This window comes from Sminthopsis crassicaudata, chromosome 5 (genome assembly GCF_048593235.1).
Source record: "Sminthopsis crassicaudata isolate SCR6 chromosome 5, ASM4859323v1, whole genome shotgun sequence".
NCBI classification, from domain to species: domain Eukaryota; kingdom Metazoa; phylum Chordata; class Mammalia; order Dasyuromorphia; family Dasyuridae; genus Sminthopsis; species Sminthopsis crassicaudata.
Genome location: NC_133621.1, coordinates 89,487,935 through 89,509,042, shown reverse-complemented (window position 1 = coordinate 89,509,042; position 21,108 = coordinate 89,487,935). Strand labels below are relative to the sequence as shown.

Sequence of the window (21,108 nt, the reverse complement as noted above, 5' to 3'; positions counted from 1 at the left end):
CATATATTTATATCTTTAAGGAATTTTAAAGGCCACTTTCCTTCTCATTTTTATAGGTGAGAAAAGAGAGTAAATGAAATACCCATGATCTTGTATTAAGGCTCAATTGTCCTTTCTAGATCTAAGTGACAGAGGCAGCATTTTAATTTGGTCCTATAATTCCAACACCAGTGATCTTTTCATTGACATTTATCTTTTTACCCAATCTTGTTAAGCTCTTTTGAAAAAATTCTATCTGAAAGTGAAATGAGTGGTTGCCTAAGGTGGTACTAGAATCTCTCTCACTGAAGATCTGCCAAGGGAGGCTGTGTGATTACTTGGCAGATAGGTCATACTGGATAATCTTTTTCAGATACGAGTAAGACTAGATGGCCACTGAGGTCCCTTCCAATCACAAGTCCTATGCTCTTGTGATTCTGTGATTCCTTATCCTAATTAAAGTTGACTAGAACTCCAAGATCCTTTCCAACCTAGAGATTCTGAATCCCTACTCCCAACCCATTCTTCTTTCTGCTCATCTAATCTTATAGATTATGGAAAATTACAATGAGAAACCACTTTAGAGATATCTGATACATTATCCTCATCTAATAATTATGAGGACATAAAATGACATGTAAATGATATATTATGTCGATTCATCAGTCAACAAAGCACTATGTATCAGGTATCATCCCAAGAATAGGAGATGCAAAGAAAAAAAAAAGAAAAGAAATAGTTCATGTCCTCAAGTTTACAATTCTATTAAGAAAACCACATATACATCTACAAGTATGTGTGTATGTATGCATATATATATGGATGTGTGTGTAAATAGATAGACAGACACAAAATAAATGCTAAGCCTAAATAAGTAAACATAGTAATACAAGTAATATAAAGGGGATATCTTTCCAGATGACCCTACTTGTTGGTGCTCTTTTCTCCTCAATTTATATATTGTAGTTATCTGTTTAAATATTGTTTACAGTATCTGGTAACATGTTGGCAGAATTTTTTTAGGATATAAGCTCCTTGAAGTCCAGCCCCTGTGCTTCTTCTCTGCCCATCCCAGCCCCTGTGATTCTTCTCTGAAAGGAATTCCTGAAAGCCATACATTTGCTTGGAAAACCTCAAATTTACATGATCTATGTTGCATCTTTCTTTATATGTTAACCATCTCCTAATTATATTTTAATCTGATTCTGGGGTTTTGCCTGCTGCTTGCAATGAGTTTGACATTTGTTCTAGCAGTTGGTGATGTTTGAATTGAACTTAGAAAAAATTATACCAGGCAGAAGAGGGGAAGGAAGGTACTAAACTTGACAATTGACTGAATGTATGAGATGAGGGAGAATGAGGAGTTGAGCATGACTCCAAGTTTGAAACTCTGAGTGACTGCAATGCTAGTGATGTTCTTATAGAAAGAGAAATTCAGAAGAGGGGTAGATTTTGGGAGAAAGAAATGGCAAGCCACTCCAGTATCTCTGCCAAGAAAACTCTAAATGGCGTCATAAAGAGTCAGATATAACTGAAAAAACTATAAAGAGTCAGATATGACTGAAATAATTCAACCACCACAACCACCACCATCACTACCACAGCAGCAGATTTTGAGAGAAAGATAGGTAGCAAATTCTGTTTTGGACCCACCAAATTTGAGATAATTATGGGACGTCCAATTCAAAATGTCTAATAGGTGTTTGGAAATATAGGGGAGGAAATATACATATACATAAATTGATCTGGGAGTTATATGCATTATAATTTGTTTTGTAATGTTGTATTGTAGAATCTTTGGGTTAGGTCTAGATTTTTGCTGTTATAAACAGTGATGCCATTCATAATCACCTTGTATATTTTTTTCTCTTTTGGGTTATTATAAACAGTGATGCCATGATAATCTTGTATAATTTTTTTTCTTTTTTGGGTCATTTCCTTGGCATAGAAGCTCCTAAGGGCAAGTGACAGATCTTAATTATATTTGTATCTTTCCTACTCTATAAGTTTCACAAGGTTTGAGTCTATTTATGGAACCTAAATTTTTTTCTATTGATCAATTTTTTTCTATTTTAAGTTCAATCCTTAAGGCCATCATCATTATCTAAAAAGTAAATTATATTTTTGTCAATTTATTACTGAGGGGAACATTAGAGATAAAGAAGGAAAGAGTTTATTCCATTATATACAGGTCACTCCTCTTGCCACCATCCATTGGATATGACTTGTACAATTATTCTTATAGAACCATTTCACTTTCAAAAGTTTATAGGCAGCAAAATGGCAGTGGATAGAACACGACCTGGAATAAGCAGTCCTGAGGTCAAAAATTGACTTAATTGTTTATTAGCTATGTGATCCTAGACAGGTCATTTAAATTCTTTCTGCCTCCATCATCTGTAATGAGAATAACGATATTACTTAGCTTCCAGGAAGTCACTTGGGATAAAATGAGATAATATTTCTAAATGCTTTGCAAATCTTAAAAGTACTACATAACAGTAGCTATTATTAGCATGTCAGGTTCTGTAAAAATATTTTATTTTTGTGAATGTGTATTAAATCTATTTACTATATGATTTTGTTTATCATCTTATATTAAATTTCTATATTATATTAAGTCTATAATTTCAAGAGTATTGTCATATTTAAATATATATTAGCCTTATTTCTCAGTTCTCAGAATAAAAATATACCTTTCTATTTTTTTATGTCATATTTTATTTTTCCTGGAAGGATATAATAATTTTCTTTGAGTGAATATCTTGTATCCCAAGTCAAAAATCATATTCGAGTCATATTCAATGAGTCACATAAATAGAATTGCAAATGATTTTTGTTAATTTATTTTGATATAGCTTATCTAATATAGTATTTCATGTCTTTCTGTTGTAGATAAGATTTATTATGAAAACAGTCAGAAGATCAGAGACTTGGGCTTCAAGCAGCATGGTTTCAACGTACTTATCAGTAACCAATTGAGCTATCATAGAGATGTGCCAGATACAAGGAGCATGGAGTATGTTACTATTTTTTGTAAATGCTATTTAACATTGTGCTTTTGGGGACTCTTTTAATTAAATCATGAGGATGATATTGAAATCCTGCAGTTAACCAACAATTTCTTGTTTGGCAACTCTGAGAAAAAATTCCAATACTGTTGTGCTTCAAGTGTAATCATCTGAGAATATATTTTCACACATAGGTCTGAAATCAGAGGTCATATGGATTTGAATTCTGACTATGCCATTTATAACTTGTATACCTTAAGCAAACACAAACTTTCTGGACCCCAGTTTTCCTTATCTGAAAAATAAAAGGTTTTGATTAGATGATTTCCAAGATTTCCTCTAACACCAAATCTATGACCTCATTTATTATAGACACAAAATATTGGTCCTCATTTTTCTCTATATAGCTCTCCTTTCAACGTTCTTATGATTTTTATGATTTCATTCATCACTTCCTGGTGTGTAGGCAATTAATGAACTGATTGATTGATTAATACCTCTTTGTATGAGTTTCTGGTTGTCTTCAACTAAAGAGGAATGATAATCTCCCTTCTATCAAGGAGGTTTGTCTCTGAACTCAGGAGTAGGATGACACCAAAGTAAGAATGTTTTGAAACCACAAACTCCACAATTTCAAACCATAAATCCTGAATCCAGGAATCTACAAGATTTCTTATATGATTCAAAATTACAAATTAGATGGCTAATAGGAGAAAAGTGGTAATTACACCTAATTTTAAAATTTCTCTTGACCATATCATGTAAGAAAAATATAAATATTTGGAAGTCTAATACAATGGAGAATCCTTTTCCCAGATTGAATGTTTACTTTCCACAAAGAAAAATGAAGACATAGTACTGGTAAATACTAAAATATATTAGTTGATGCTGCTCACTAGTTAGTAGAATGCAGTATCTAGACTCCTTCCAAGATACAGATATATGTGTATCTTTTTAAAAAATGATCTGTTTTCCCCCTAGAAATTTAGTAACACAATACATTTTTAAATATTGATCTATGTTGCAAAGCTCCAAATAAAACTTAAAAATTAAGATACTTATATTTTGGCAAGTATAACATATGACAAAATACAATGTAACAAAGTAATGAAAATAATATAATGTAATATGAGATGATATATGCAATGTAATATAAGTGTTAAAGTAATATGGATTGTTCTATAGCAAAGCTACAGGTTGCAATCCTATATGAGCTCATGGAACTGAATGTTGGGGTTGTAAAGAATTTGGCAAAAGTAAAAGGTATCTAATACTCTGCTAATATTTAATTCTTTATGTAAAAATAAACAAATCCATTTCATTATTATGTAAATTTGCTTTCATCTTTAATAAATGGTAAAATTATATGCATACCAAAGAATTGTTTTTAAATAATTTTTGTTTGTTATTAAATTTATTTTTTTTCATTATTCTATTTTCCCAAATGCATATAAAGATAGTTTTCAACATTCATTTCTGTAAGATTTTGTGTCCCCCCAATTTTTTTCTCCCTCCCTCCCTCACCTCTAACCTCCCCAAGACAGTAAGCAACCTGATATAGGTTATATACATATACAATTCTTTTAAACAAATTTCCATATTTGTTATGTTGCGCAAGAAAAATCAGGCCAAAAGGGAAAAAAAAAAAAAAAAAAAACAAGAAAGAAAAAAAGCAAACAACCAAAAAAGGTAAAAATACTATGCTTTGATCCATAATCAGTCTTTATAGCTCACTCGCTCTGATTGTGGATGGCATTTTCCATTCCAAGTCCACTGGAACTGTCTTGGATCACCACATTGCTGAGAAGAGCTAAGTCTGTCATAGTTGATTAACAAATAATCTTGCTGTTACTTTATACAATGTTCTGTTATCTTCACTTCATTCAGCATCAGTTCATGTAAGTCTTTCCAGGATATAAGGTGATATAAGGGACAATTATAAAGTAATTTAAAATACATTCTTCAGATTATTAGAGAATTTGAACCTTTTTTTTTTTAGCTTTCATCAATACATTGTATTTCCTTCTTCAAAAATTATTTATTCACCAATTGAATCTTTTTCTGTTTTTCTTCATTTCCACTGTGTTGTGTATGACTTTATCTTTACCTAATATTAACTCTGTTCTTGATTCCGTCTATTAATATTTTCAGATTTTCTATTATATTCTCTATAATCTTACTTCTTTTTTATTATTTTCTCCCAATTATTTTTTAAAAATCATCATTCAGTTCCTCACTTCAATTTCCACCATTATTTGAAACAACTTCAAATTCAACTTTCATATCAACTTGTGATTTTTTTTGCAAGTGCTAATTTTTGTTCTAATTCATTAAGTATATAATCAATACATTTGAGATCATCTCTCTTGGGGGTTTTGCATCATCTTTCTCTCTGTGTACTGCTTTGGTGTATGTATGCTTCAATTGAGCTCATATATCTATTTCTCTAGAGATACTTAATATTAATTCATTTTACTCATTTTCATTTCTCTTTTTCTAAATTTCTGTTGTTTTTGAGGGCAGTGTGAAGAATCTAGTTTCTTACTCTGCCATTCCGCCAGAATTCCCAGATATTTTTCTAAAAAAAATTCTCTTCTAAATTAGACACAGATGAGAATGGGCAGTCTCCAATTTAATGGATTAAATTTCAAAAGTTTGTTTATAAGTTGGTGTAACACAAAGATTATAAATGAGTCATAAAAATAAAATCCAATGACCATAATTTTGACTAATTTGGAGAAATACCCATTAGAATTATAGAACATATTTTAAATAAATATTTTAAAATTAAAAATGTTGGGTTTTTTTTTTTAATTCTTTTTAAAATATATTTTTCCACGAAAAATGTAAATTGGCAATAGAAAAACCTTTCAGATTGGGAAGGACTTTATTTAAAATATGGGATGATTAAGATTATTAAGATCATAGGATCATCATATAGGATCATCCCATCCAACTAGAGGTGGAAGAGAACTCAGAAGCCATTTAGTCAAACCCACCTCATTTTATAGATAAGGAAGCTATGGACCATGGAGGTCAAATGATTGGCTCAATGTTACAAAAGACTGATAAATGTGTAAAGTGGAATTTGAACTGAAATCTGCTAACTCCAAAGCTTACAAAAACTTTCTACTGTACCACACATTTTATCAACTATTAAAAATGAAAATTTTAATTCACTTTTTCTTTTCTTAATTTTTTTTCTCTTGACACTTTATTGACATGCTGTTGGGTAATGTCTAAACTCACCTTCTATAACCTCCCTTCCACTGTCTTCCACCTCACGAAAAGTAAGTTCAGCACAATGAAAAGTTTGGGATGAACATGTGTAGGATCTTGGCAAAATAGGTTTGCTTTTTTGGATTTCAATTCCATCATCTGTAAAATGAGATATTGGGTAAGATGATCTTTAAAGTCTCTTCCAGTTCTGAAGTTTACCAAAACAAGGCCAAACAATCAGTCATAGCAAGAGAAAACAAATATTTGGAAAATAATAGAAAAGTGATCCTACATTCTTAATCTTTTAACAAGTTGGGATAGCTTATTATTACTGTTATTAATAGCTAGCTTTTATAAATTCTTTTTAATAGTGCTTATAAACATTTACAATATGGATATCATATGTTTTATTGATAAGTTTATTAAATAGCTAACATTTTAAGTAATTTTTAGTAGAGACTTGTGATGATTTATTCATAATGGGAATCTCAAACTAACAAGTTCTCTGTTGTTATCTTATACCACCTATATCTTTCTTTTAGTATCAATTACAAGTTTAAGCTAGCAAGATTAGACATATTAAAATCACAATTCTATTGACCTTTTGGATACCCTGAAATATTTTATAAGTGCTATAGAAATGTTACCTCATTTTATCTTCATAACAACCCTAGGAGGTAAGTGCTGTTATTATTTCCATTTTACAGTTGAGCAAACTGAGACAATCGGGTTAAATGATTTGCCCAGAGTCATATATCTAGTCAATGTCTGAGGCAAGCAGAATTTGAGTTCAAGACTTTCTGATTTCAGGTCCAGTGTTCTATTTACTATGATAATCTAATGACCTGGAGTGGTATAGTGAAAGGGGCACTGGATTTGGGAAGCAAAAAACTTACATGGATAAGTCATTTAACCTCTTTATACCTCACTTTCTCCTATCTCTAAAATGGGAATATTGATACTTCTACTACTCCTTTAGTAGGATTGGGAAGAGGAAAACCGTTTGGAACCATAAACTACAGTACAAATGTCAGCTTTTCTTACCATCATAAATAGAATGAGATCAAGGACAAATAGAAAATATTAGAAATGGGTATCTAAGCTTTGGTAAATTAGAATCTGAACTATTCAATGTTATTCAATGACTCTTTTTCTTTTTATTTTTATATCAATAGATGTAAAGGCAAGTCTTATCCCTCCTCTCTGCCGGTTGCCAGCATTATCATTTGTTTCTACAATGAAGTCCTTTCTGTCTTGCTTCGGACAGTGCATAGTGTCATTGATCATACTCCACCACATCTCCTTCATGAAATTATTTTGATAGATGACCACAGTGAATTTGGTAAGGAACTCATGTTAAAAATGAAAACTGACTTCCACCTCGTACTACAGTGATAGCCCTGAGACAATTGGCTTTTCTCCTTTCTTCTGACAATTGGCATTCACACAGCTGGCATAATTGAAGAAGCAGACTGACTCCTAGCCAGCACAGTGATTCTAATGGGACTAGGTTCAATTAAGAGCTCTATTATTCAATAAATGCTAGTTTTAAGGACATCAGTGTATTTAGTTATTAGTATCATAGCAGGGATTTTATAGGTCATCTTCTCTAACCCTCATCTGCTCATTTTATAAGCATCTAGGTAACCCAATGAATAGAGCACTAAATTTGCAATCAGAAACACGAGTTCAAATCCTGCCCCAGGTACTTACTAGCTGTATGACCTTGGGCAGATCACTTAATGCCTGACTGCCTCAGTTTCCACATCTGTAAAATGGAGGTAATAATACCACTTACTTCCCAGGGTGGTTTGTGAGGATAAATGAGATAATATTTGTAAGGTCTTTTTATAACAGCTTAAAGTGCCATTAAAAATGCTAGCTATTATTATCATGCAAACTGAGACCAAATACAAATTACTTTCCTAAGGTCAAACAACTAGTAATTGACAGAGTCAGTCCTTGAAAGATAGGTCTTCTAACTCAAAATCTAGCACTTTTTCCATTATGTCATGCAAACCCTATTAAATGTATCTTATCATCATCATCATTCTATTTTACCACTAATGTTCAAGAACTACTTAGGTTTATATCATCCAGCTTGCAAACTCTATACATAATAAGTAACTGGCCCATACTATGGATGAATTGAGGTTCTAGTTAAAACCATGGAGAGGGAGAGGGAGTTCCTTTTTTGGGGGATGACATTATGCCTATAGCCAAGGCCGTAAACATTCCCTGAACCATTGGATGAATTATTGACATAAAAGCAATGTTAGTGTAAATATTTCCCCAGGAGAAGGGGAGGATGAGAGCAATTTGTAATATTGTCCAGGAAGGCGGGTGAGGCAGGTGTTCAGGAGCACTTAGAGCTTAGACATCAAAGACCTTGAGATCTTCCACCATTTCTCAACCAGTGGTTGTGACTGTCCTGCCCCTGAACCATGGTGAATCTGGAAAAGAGAATGAATCCAATGACTTCATGCAACTCTGCCTCACTTAAGTCCTATTTGCCCATTAATCAAAAAGTTCCCAGGCTAGCCCACAAAAGTCCATAATGTGCTTAAAGTATTATGGGAAGAGAAGGCAATGAAGGAAGAACAGAAGGAAAAGACTAAGTAGAAGAAGCCACAGGAAAATGAGGGAATAATAATTTTTAAAATGACTTTAAAGTATAGATACAATAGATGAGTCAACCCATAGGGGAAAATTAAGTAATTTAATGACTTCCTGGATTAGATAATGCTTTAATGAGGTAGCTAAGTAATAAGTCACTATTTAAAATGTTTTTGTGAGAAAAAAAAAAAAAAAAACCTGAGTTTCCAAGCAAACTTTTAGAACAAAAACCACTTACAAATTGTGAGCTGACTGAATTGTACTGTGTCTGATTTACAGAAAAGTGTTTGAGAAGTACATATATATATCTTGGGAGAAGTCCAGGAGATAGCAGCCAAAAGAGTTAGTTCATAAAATATGAAGAGAGATTTAGTAATTTTAGCTTATTTAAAATAAGAAGATGAAGATAGCATATGTGGACATCAGTTTCTAAATAATTCTCTTAGGTCAAAGTCAAGATTACCCACTTAGAAAAGGTCAAAGGAACTTTTGGTTAAACATTAGGATTTTTTTTAACTTGGAAGTTATTTAAAAACTAAAATAGTTTATGTGAGTGTACTGTATCTTCTCCACTTGTTCTAATGCCAGACACATTAAGGCCTTAACCACATACTTTTAGACATTAGTCAATGGATTATCCTGAGGTCAACTTTAATAAACAGAGAGTGGGTAAATTTAATCTCCAACTCAGGCCCTGTCTCTTAATCCTTCCTCTAAATCTTGTAATTCAGGGCCTCTATTTGCCAAATAAACCCCTTTATGCCTGTTCCATTCTCTCACTCTTCATTCACCAGCCCTATCTCCCCAGTGTCCCTTCTATCACGCTTCCACTGTAATACCCCTACTCTATTTTTAAATTTTTTTTCTCAACAATGTGCAAAAACAAATTTTAACATTCATTTTAAACTATTTTGAGTTATTTCCATAATAACTAACGAGTCCTAATGGGCATGTAGCACAGAGAAATGAAACTAAAGTAGTAAAAAGTTAAAAAGAATAAAATATTATTAGGCTGAACATATATAGTACTAAGAATATAATTATGTGAGCATTATGTAATTTTATTGATACATATTTGCAAAGACCTACAGAACTCATGTTTCCCCAGCTAATGAATAATGTCAATAGCACATTTTTAAAATAATAAAATGTTAGAAAACCTAAAAAAATATTTTGAGTTAAAAAATTCACTCCCTTTCTCTGCTCCCCCCTCCTAGAGAAGTCAAACAATTTGATTTAGATTTACATGTGCAGTCATGCAAAACATTTCCACACTAGATATGTTGTGAAAAAAAAAAAAACAGACCAAAAAAACCCTAAGGAAAATAAAGTTGAACAAGTATGCTTTGATCTGCAGTTAGATTCTATCAGTTTTTTCTCTGGAGGTGTATAGCATTTTTCATTATGTTGAAATCATTAGCTTTTGAAATTGTCTTGGATCATTGTATTACTGAGAAGAGCTAAATCATTTACAATTGGTCACTGTGCAATACTGTGTACAGTGTTCTTCTGGTTCTGCTCACTTTACTTTGCATCAGTTTACATAAGTCATCCCAAGTTTTTTGGAAAATATTCTGGTTATGATATACTATTGTTCTATAAAAAACAATTTCAGGATAATTTCAGAAAGACCTGGAGAGACTTAGATGAACTGATGCTAAATGAAGTGAGTAGAATCAAGAGAACATTGTTTATGGCAACAAGATAATGTAATGATCAACCCTGTTCGATGTGGCTCTTTTCAACAATGAGGTGATCCAGGCCAATTCCAATAGACTTATGATGGAAAGAGCCTTCTACATCTACATCCTACTGTGAGAACTGAATGTGGATCACAACATAATATTTTCACCTTTTTGTTGTTACTTGCATGCTTTTTGTTTTCTTTCTCATTTTTTCCTTTTTGATATGATTTTTCTTTTCCAGCATGATAATTGTGGAAATATGTATATATTGCATATATTTAACATATACTGGATTTCTTGCTGTCTAAGGGAGGGGATGGGAGAGGAATGGAGGGAGAAAAAAATTGTAACATAAGATTTTGCAAGGATAAATGTTGAAAACTAGCTATGCATATATTTTGGAAAATAAAAAGCTAAAAGAAAAAGAAAGTATTCTGCTCATCATTTCTTATAGCACAATAGTATTCCATCTCAATCATATACCCCAACTTGTTCATCCATTTCTTGATTGATGGGCATCCCCCTAGTCTATTACTTACATGAATTTATCATAGAATTCTTCTTCTTATACTTCCCATATTCCTGAATTCAAAGAAATCTAACTTTGGAAGATACTATCTTCATGTCTCCCTTTTCCTCCTTTAGTTAAGCTCTCTAGATACACACGGTTCAGAAAGTGGAATCTGCACACTCCCTCTTGCAACTTCCAGAACTGCCCTCAGTTGCCATTACTTTGTAAGCTCTCCTCCTCTGACAACCATTCTATGCATTTTTGATGCTAATGGTCTCTAGGTTACTCTCTAAGCTTTCTGAAGGAGCTTAGTACCTGACAAATAGTTGTCTTCTCCATCACCTACTTTCATATTTGAGAGTTTCAGTATTCACCTTGAATATTCCTTCACATTTCATCAATTTGCTTGACCGGCATCTCCATTCTAACTCCATAGGAGTGGTCATATCTTATGTTAATTCCATCTTCCTGAATTCTGGAATTCCTCTTCTAATCATAATCCTTCTATTTCTCTTTTTTGGCTTATTCCTCCCAAAACTATATTTCATCCATTCTATGATCTTTAGTTTTTCCATTCCTTCTTGTTCTACTAATCTGTTTCTTAAATTCACAGTCTTGACTGTGAAGTTATCCAATTCAAATATTTCTCCCTTTCTTCTTACTTTCACTCGTGTTGCGCCTCTCAGCTCAGTATCTGCTTTTTCTGCTTTTAATCTTTATGTTATTGTGGCCCCTGAAGAAGTCATACAACTACTACAAAGGTATATTATTTAATCTCAACTGGGCTCCTACTATCACCTAGTAACTTTGTTGTTCATTACTGACTGACTCACTGACCCACTCCCTGGAGTAATTGTTTGAAACCTTCTTAACTCTTCAAGCTAATGTCTACCCATTCTTCTTATCTTAGAAGATCATAAGATTATAGCTGTAAAATGGGAAAGGACTTTGAAGTAATTTTGTCTAACCTACTCATTCTATGAATGGGGAAGACGAGGTCTGAAGAGAAATAACTTGGCTGAGGATACAAAGATAGAAAATAGTATACTTAAGATCCTTCCTAACCCAGGGCTTCAGACTCCAAATCTAGAGCTCTTTCTATTTCACCAAGCTGTCTTACCTTCTACCTTACAAAAAAAATCAAGGTCATCCCATCATGCTTTCCCTTATTTCCTCTATTCTATAAGTCAAAAAGCCTTTAAATCTTTATCCATTTTCTCCATTTCTACTTCAGCTGAGAAAAAGATAAGTCACTTCCTTAATAGATTAGCCTCTCTCCTTGTGCCTTTTATCCCTTCTTCTCCAGTATTCTTCAGGAGAAAGCTTGTCTGAACATTCCCCACACTTCCCATCTTCAGTCTCTCCCTATCTATCATCTCCTTCCTCACTGTGTACAAATGTGCTTAGGTCTTCCCCATCATAATTATCAACCCTTCCTTTGACTTCGCCATCATTCCCATCAGATCCCATCTTTGCTTTCACCTCTAAGACTTCTGTACTTACCGCATTTTTTCTTATCCCCCAATTTACTCACTGTAATTTATCTTTTCATTCCATAATTCACAAAAGGTACCATTTGCTTCATATCTGCTCAATCCAATGTCCATTTCAATCTTTATCCTTTCTACTGTTTCTGATGCTGTTCACTGCCCTGGTCTTCTCTTGGTTTTCTTCCCCTTTTCTGATTCTTTCTTCTCAGACTACCTTGCTGGATCTGCCCACTCCCTGAAGTCTTCTCCAAAGCTCTGTCTTCTCTCTCTCTCTCTGTGCTCTCCTCTTTGTTGAACTCATCCAAACCTGTGGATTCAATGGTCATCTTTATGTAATTAACCTCTAGAGCTATGTGTCCCTAACCTCTCTCCTAAGACTCCACTCCTGTATCACTGACTGGCTGCTATCTATGTCCATTTAGATCATCCAAAACTGAATTAGAAAAAAAAACTATTTACAGAAAGCATTATGTATTTAGAGGGAGGATTGTGAGATTTGGGCCTGAATTCTACATTCAACACTATCTATTAACAAGTTGCCTATTGTTTCTGAGCCTCAACTATCTCACATGAAAAGCTACCTACTTCACTGGATGGTTTCAGTAATATAATAAATGCAAAGAACTTTGCAAACTTTAAACCACTGTATAAATGCCATCTCTTGTTGCTATAATAGAACATGCCCTTCCTTCAAGCTTTCCTGTTTCTTTTGAGGACACCATTATCATCCTCATCACTCAGGTTAATGATATCAGAACTATCTTGAATGCTTTCCCTCACTTCCCATGGCCATTCAGTAAACAAGTCCCTTTCAAATTCTATCTCTGCCTCTCTCCTATTCAATCTCCTATATCCACTCACAGAGTAATGGCCTTGATTCAGATTCTTGTTGCCTGTCATCTAGAATACTTTAAGAGTTTCATAGTTTATCTTTCTGTTTTACTTTTCTCTCTCCAAACAAAACTACCCACATGGACCAAAATAATCTTCCTAGGGTCTGACCATGTTTTTCCTTGGCTCAAAAACAACAGTGTCTATTGACCCTATTGTCTTTATAGTTATTTATATTACTCTTTGTAATTTGTCTTTTCATTCCATAATTTAACAAAAGCTACCATTAACCATTTATCTGCTTGATCCAATGACCATTTCAATCCTTGTCCTTTCTTCTGCTTTTGATGCTGTCAGTAGTCCTTATTGATTTTAGGAAAACTATGAACTACTCATTCTTCACAATTTAACTTCAACCTATCTTTTAATTTTTTTCATATTATTCTATAGCACATTCTTTACATTCTAGCCAAATTGAATGCCAGTTATCCCTTAGGCTCAATATATCATCTCCTAGCTCCATATACATACAGAAGCTGTCCCCTCATCACTTGTCTCCTCAAATACTTTTCTTTCTTTGGTACTCAGCTTAAGTGCCACCTTATGAAGCCACCCTTGATTCTTTGCTGCCTTACTTCAATACATATTATATACCTCCTTGAGGTAACTGTAATGTTAGGGCTAGCTTTCTGGAGGTCCTTAGGAGGGCCTTGTTCTTTAGGTGGAGAAGTGATGAAGGCAGGACAACCACCAGGAGGACATTCAAAAATGTAATGTCTCATTTCCAGTCCTTCTCAGCCCTTAAATACCTTGGTAGGATTACATCCTTACAGCACACTATGTATGTGTGAACTAGAGAACCATTACATCACCATGCTAAGTTCTAAGTATATGTATACTACATCTCATCAATTCCACTGAGTTAACACCTTGTTGTAAGTATCCTTGTTTCAAGTATACTTCTCCAAAGTTCTGGCCCTCTGCACTTTATTACCTCATTTGGGGTTTTATTGACAAAGATACTAGAAGAGTTTGCCTTTGTACCCTCAGCATATAGCATAGTAATAGGTACTTGATAGATGTCTGTTGAATTGACTCAAGTCTTCTTACCTTGCATGGAAAACACCTGCCATTATAAGAATAGTAGTAATATAATAGGAGTAATAGATATAAGAATATGACTTCAATCCAATTCTTCTTTTGCAACAACAACAACATTCATATATTTAAAAAATTTGGTTCTGCACATATATATTGTATCTAGGATATACTATAAGATATTTAATATGTATGGGACTGCCTGCCATCTAGGGGAGGGGTGGAGGGAAGGAGGGGAAAATTCGGAACAGAAGGGAGTACAAGGGATAATGTTATAAAAAATTACCTATGCATATGTACTGTCAAAAATGTTATAAAATTAATTTTAAAAAATTTTTAAAAAGAATATGACTTCAAGAAGCTTTTGCTTTCTTGGAAAGAGAAATCAAAACCCATTTCCACTGGACTAGTTCCAAATACTCTTATCCACAAAAAACCACAAACTTATGATGAAGCATAAATGCAGTTCTGACCAATAGACCCTGACAAGTGGACTGCTGCAATAGAACAAATCCAAAACCACCTGGAACCATCTTGTTTATAATTAATTCTGTAAATAATCCTCAAACAAACTAGAAAGTATTCATTGGACACCATACTTGATTTTTTTTTTTTACCTAGAATTCCACAATCATCTTTGGATGGTTCAAGGAACTCCTTGTATTATTTTTTTTGCAGTTATATTATTGCAATTATATTGTGTATATTTCAAGTGCTCTAGCATGATATTTTCTTCTGTAGCCATATGAAAACTAATAGTGAACACAAGAACTCCAAATAGCTGCTACTCTTTGAGTTCCAAGGAACAAACAGACTGGTGTTTTAAAAGACATAGTTACATGCACATATCTATGACAGAAAATTGGACTATATAATCTCTGCTTTACAGTATGTATTTCCCTTATTTTAAATCTACAATATATGAATTTGAATTCCATAGAACTAAAAGAATGATTTTCCCCTTGAGCATGAGAAGCTTAAAATGAGTAAATTCAACCATTTTAATTTTTTTTAATTTTTAATTTATTTTTAAAATACATGCAAAGATAGTTTTGAACATTCACCTTTGCAAAACACTATGTTCCAAATTTTTCTCCCTCTCCCATACAGCAAGCAATCCAATATAGATTCAACATGTGCAGTTCTTCTAACCATATTCCCATATTTGATGTGCTGACAAGAAAAATTAGATTAAAAGGGAGAAAAAAAACACAAGAAGGACAACAAGCAAGCAAGCAAACAACAAAAAAAAAAAAAGAAAAGAAAATACTCTGATTTGATCCACATAGTCCTCTCTCTGAATGTTGATGGCTCTTTCCATCACAAGTCTACTAGAATTGCCTTGAATTATTTCACTGTTGAAAAGAGCCACATCCATTACTGTCATTCATCATATAATCTTGTTGTTACTATACAGTGTTCCCTTGGTTTTTGTGCCAGACTGTCTGGGCACATTATTCTAGGCTGTCTTACATACCAAGTCTTTGGGACAATACCCAGCTAAACTTTGGAGACGAGCCAATCCGGATGTGTAAACAGTGTGTCTTTATTCAATCATCCTCTCAGTGGGGGTAGAAGGGAGTAAGAAAGTGAGTTCCACTCAGAGCTGTATATTTATGCTTCTTTTCTTCTGGGATTACCTTGTCCCACCCACTCAGCATTGCCATAGGTGGAGCCAGAGGAAGGAAGAGTATGGAGTTGACTTGCACCCCAGGAAGCGACCTAGCAAGAGGACACACTCCTAGCCACCTCAAGAAACCTATAGCAGTTCTTTTAACTCCTGCAAGACACAACCTCTTGCCTCAGAGGCCAAACCTCTTTTAACATCCTGGGCCCACTCTGCCAAGCTGACACGGCATGCAGCTACATGGCATATCTCAGAGAGAGAGGAATTCCCCTAACAGGTTTTACTCCACTCAGCATCAGTTCATATAAGTCTTTCCAGGCTTTTCTGAAATCTGCCTTCTTGTCATTTCTTATAGAACAATAATATTCCATAACATTCATATACCATAACTTATACAGTCATTCCTCAATTGATGGACATACACTCAATTTCCAGTTCTTTGCTATAACAAAAAAAAGGGCTGCTACATTCACTTTTGCACATGTGTCCCTTTCCCTCCTTTAAGATCTCCTTGGAGATCATTATATACTTCAACAATGATACTGTATGAGGATGTATTCTGATGGAAGTGGATATCTTCGACAAAGAGAAGATCTAACTCAGATCCAATTGATCAATGATGGAAGAAGCAGCTACACCCAGAGAAGGAACACTGGGAAATGAGTGTAAACTGTTTGCATCTTTGTTTTTTCTTCCCAGGTTATTTTTACCTTCTGAATACAATTCTCCCTGTGTTTGGTTCTGCACACATATATTGTATTTAGGATATACTATAACATATTTAACATGTATAGGACTGCCTGCCATCTAGGGGAGAGGGTGGAGGGAGGAAAGGGAAAAGTTGGAACAGAAGTGAGTGCAAGCAACAATGTAAAAAATTACCCAGCCATATGTTCTATTAATAAAAAGTTATAATAAAAAAAGAAAAAATAATTGAAAAAATTTAATAAAATAAATAAAAATGCAACAACAAAAAAAGATCTCTTTGGGATACAGACCTAGGAGTGACACTGCTGGATCAAAGGGTATGCACAGTTTCATAGCCCTTTGAGCATAGTTCCAAATTGTTCCAGAATGGTTGGATCATTTCACAACTCCATCAACAATGCCTTAGTGTCCCAGTTTCCCCACACCTCCTCCAGCATTTAACATTATATTTCCTGTCATCTTTGCCAATCTGAGAGGTATGCAGTGATACCTCAGAATTGTCTTAATTTGTATTTCTCTAATCAATAGTGATTTAGAGCATTTTTTTCATATGACTAGAATTGACTTTAATTTCTTCATTTGAAAATTGTTCATCTCCTTTGACCATTTATCAATTGGGGAATAGCTTGTATTCTTATAAATTTGAATCAATTCTCTATATATTTTTAAGATGAGGCCTTTATCAGTGTCACGGATGTAAAAAAAAATTTTCCCCATTTTTCTGTTTCCCTTCTAATCTCTGCTGTATTTGGTTTTATTTATGCAAACATTTTAATTTAATGTAATCAAAATTATCCATTTTGCATTTCATAATGTTCTCTAATTCTTCTTTGGTCATAAATTCCTCCCTTTTCTACAGATCTGAGAGGTAGACTATTCCTTGTTCTTCTAATTTGCTTATCATATTATCCTTTATGTCTAAATAATGCTTATTGTGGTATAGGATGTTAGATGTTGGTCAGTGCCTAGTTTCTGTCACACTATTTTCCATTTTCCCCAGTAATTTTTGTCAAACAATGAGTTCTTATCTCAAAGCTGGAGGCTTTGGGTTTACCAAACATTTGATTACTTTAATCATCGATTATTGTGTCTTCTGTACCTAACCTGTTCCACTGATCCACTACTCTATTTCTTAGCCAGTGCCAAATATCTTTAATGACTGCTGCTTTACAATATAGTTTTAGATCTGATATGGGTAGGTCACCATCCTTTGAATTTTTTTCCATTAATTCCCTTGAAATTCTTGACCTTTTGTTCTTCAGATGAATTATGTTATTATTTTTTTCTAGCTCTATAAAGTAGATTCAAACATTTTTAAATCCATGGTGTACATATCTTGTACTTCTTCTGGCTTATTCATGAATGAATTGAAAAACTGATAGATGATTTGACTACAATTTTGCTACTCTATCCTAATTCTTTGACTTCTCTGATTTTCAGTCTCTTTGGTCTTCTTCCTCCTCCTACATTCAACAAGGTTTTGTCTTTGATTCTCAAGTCATTCCCTCTCCCTTCCCCCCCATCTGACTCTATGTGTCTCTCTGTCTCTGTCTTTGTGTGTGTATGTGTGTGTGTGTGTGTGTGTGTGTGTGTGTATAAATATATATAAATTAGCAGTAAGGCTAGGCACAAAGGTTTGGTCCTAGCCTTACTGTTAATTTTTATTAGACCTACATATGCAAGTTTCCACAGCCCGGTGAGTATGCCCTTAAAACTTAACCTAAGTTTTAAGGAGGAAGTATCAGGCACACTGTAGTAGCCCACGACACCTTGTTCAACCACATCCCCAAGGGATACAGCAGTGACTAACATTGAGCAATAAACAAAAGTTTGACTAAATTATAATAAAAAGGGTTGGTAAATCTCGTGCCAGCCACCGCGGTCATACGATTAACCCAAATTAACAGAACGGCATAAAGTGTGTTTAAGCAAAATATCTACCCAATAAGGTTAAAACTCAACTGTGCTGTAATACGCCCTAGTTAATATTATAATACGCCACTAGCATGACTTTACCCCTGCTGAATATATATATAGACATGTGAAAATATAGCATCTCTGAGGAAAAACTTAGAATGAAGTGAAAACTGGAAAAATGACAGAGGACTAGGTTTCCATTTCTTGGCAAATAGAATTGTCACCTTTCTGTCAGTTGGATCTGAATCCCTGACACTGTTGGATCTGATCTGCCTTGGAGGCCATTCTATCTCTCTTTTTTTTAGGCAGAATCATCATTTTTATTACATTAGCTCAGCCTACCTATGAATAATTGATGTTTTCCCAATTGTTTAGATCTGACTTTATTTGTATGAGAAATGTTTTTTAATTGTGTTCATATAGTTCTTGGGTTTGACAAGTGGACTCCCAAATATTTTGTCTACAGTTATTTTAAATAGAATTTCTCTTTCTATATCTTGATGATAGGCCAGTAATATATAGAAATGCTGATGATTTGTGTGGGTTTATTTCATATCCTGCAACTTTGCTAAAGTTGTGTATTGTTTCAAATAGGTTTTTAGATGATTTTCTAGGATTCTCTAGGTATATCATCATATCATCTGTAAAGAGTGATGGCTCATTCTAATTCCTTTAATTTCTTTTTTTTTTCTTATTGCCAATTCCAACATTTCTAATGCAATGTTGAATAATAGTGATGATAATGGGCACCTTGTTTCACCTCTCATTGTATTGGGAATGCATCCAGCCTGTCTCCATTACAAATAATGTTTGCTGTTGGCTTTAGATAGATACTGCTTATTGTTTTGTTTTTTAAATTGCTTCCTGCTTTATTGCAAGTGAATTCAAAATATTGTAATTGCTCTTTCTAACTCTGAAAAACAGGTTCCTTTCTACTGGTTAAAGTTAAAAAAAATATGTCAAAAGTCATTCTGTGACAGACACATAGTCAAATGTATGAACAAAGAATTATACACAACCAAAGAAAAAATTGTATATATCACTAATAATAAGTGAAGTAAAACTATAAACCATTATACAAGCATCAAATAAAAATTACATAAGTTGAAAATAGTAAATTTTGAAGAGGCTCTGGGAAGACAACTGCCTTCTGAAACACTTCTAAAATTGTAATCATACATAATAATCACAAAATTAATTACAATTACATAATAATCATAAAATTAAATGTGTCTTTATCCACTGATGTCTCTACTCAGCATGTAATTTTAAGAAAGTCAAGCAAATCTCCATAAATGGAAATAAAATAATCACAGTAAGTAACCCTTGTGATAGCTTTAAAAAAATGAGTGCCTATTCATTTGAGACTGTATAAACAAATTGCAGCTTATTAATTTAAGGAAAGCTGCATTTATCCCTATGCTCTCTATGTTTTTAATAGGAATGGATGCTGCATTTTGTCAAAAGCTTTTTCTGCGTCTATTGAGATTATCATATGATTTCTATTGGATTTGTTATTGATATGGTCAATTATGGTAATAGTTTTCCTGATAATTGAACTAGCCCTGCCTTGCTAGTATAACAAAAGACTTGGTCATAATATATTAGCCTGATGATAAATTGCTTTAATCTCTTTGCTAATGTTTTATTTGAATTTTTTGCATCAATATTCATTAGGGAGATTGCTCTGTAATTTTTATTCTCTCTTTTGGCTCTTCCTGGTTTAGATATCAGTACCATATTTGTGTCATAGAAGGAATTTGGCAGAACTCTTTTTTAACCTATTTTTCCAAATAGTTTACATAGTATTGGAATTGATTGTTCTTTAAATGTTTGGTAGAATTCACTTGTGAATACATCTGGCCCTCAAGATTTTTTCTTAGGGAGTTCATTAATAGTTTGTTCAATTTATTTTTCTAAAAAGACTAAAGGACTATTTAAGGGATTAATTTCCTCTTCTTTTAATCTGGGCAATTTATATTTTTGTAAATATTCATCCATTTCATTTGATTGACAGATTTGTTGCCATATAGCTGGGCAAAATGGCTCCTAATTATTGATTTAATTTCTTTTTCATTGGTGATAAATGCACTCTTTATTTTTGATGCTGGTGATTTGGTTTTTTTCTTTCCTTTTTCTAATTAAATTAACCAAAGGATTATCAATTTTGTTGGTTTTTTCATAAAATCAACTCTTATTTATTAATTTAATAGTTTTCTTAATTTCAATTTTTTTAATCTCTCCTTTGAGTTTCAGAATTTTTATCTGGTATTTAATTGGGTTTTAATTTGTTCTTTTTCTAATTTTTTTAGTTGTATTCCCACTTCACTGATCTGCTCTTTCCCTATTTTATTCATGTAATTAGTTAGAGACATAAATTTTCTCCTAAGAACTGCTTTGGTTGTATCTCATAAGT

The 21,108-nt window shown here is 33.4% G+C and overlaps 1 protein-coding gene across 2 annotated transcripts in view; it reads left to right on the top strand.

The window, feature by feature from the left end:
* The window catches only part of LOC141542825 (polypeptide N-acetylgalactosaminyltransferase 11-like), a 103,947-nt gene that overhangs the window by 21,298 nt on the left and 61,541 nt on the right, over nt 1–21,108 (top strand). For both annotated transcript variants that reach the window (XM_074267434.1, XM_074267433.1), the window contains exons 3-4: nt 2,875–2,998; nt 7,385–7,551. In XM_074267434.1, coding sequence (XP_074123535.1) covers nt 2,875–2,998; nt 7,385–7,551 — 291 coding nt within the window. The remainder of the gene's footprint in view (nt 1–2,874; nt 2,999–7,384; nt 7,552–21,108) is intronic.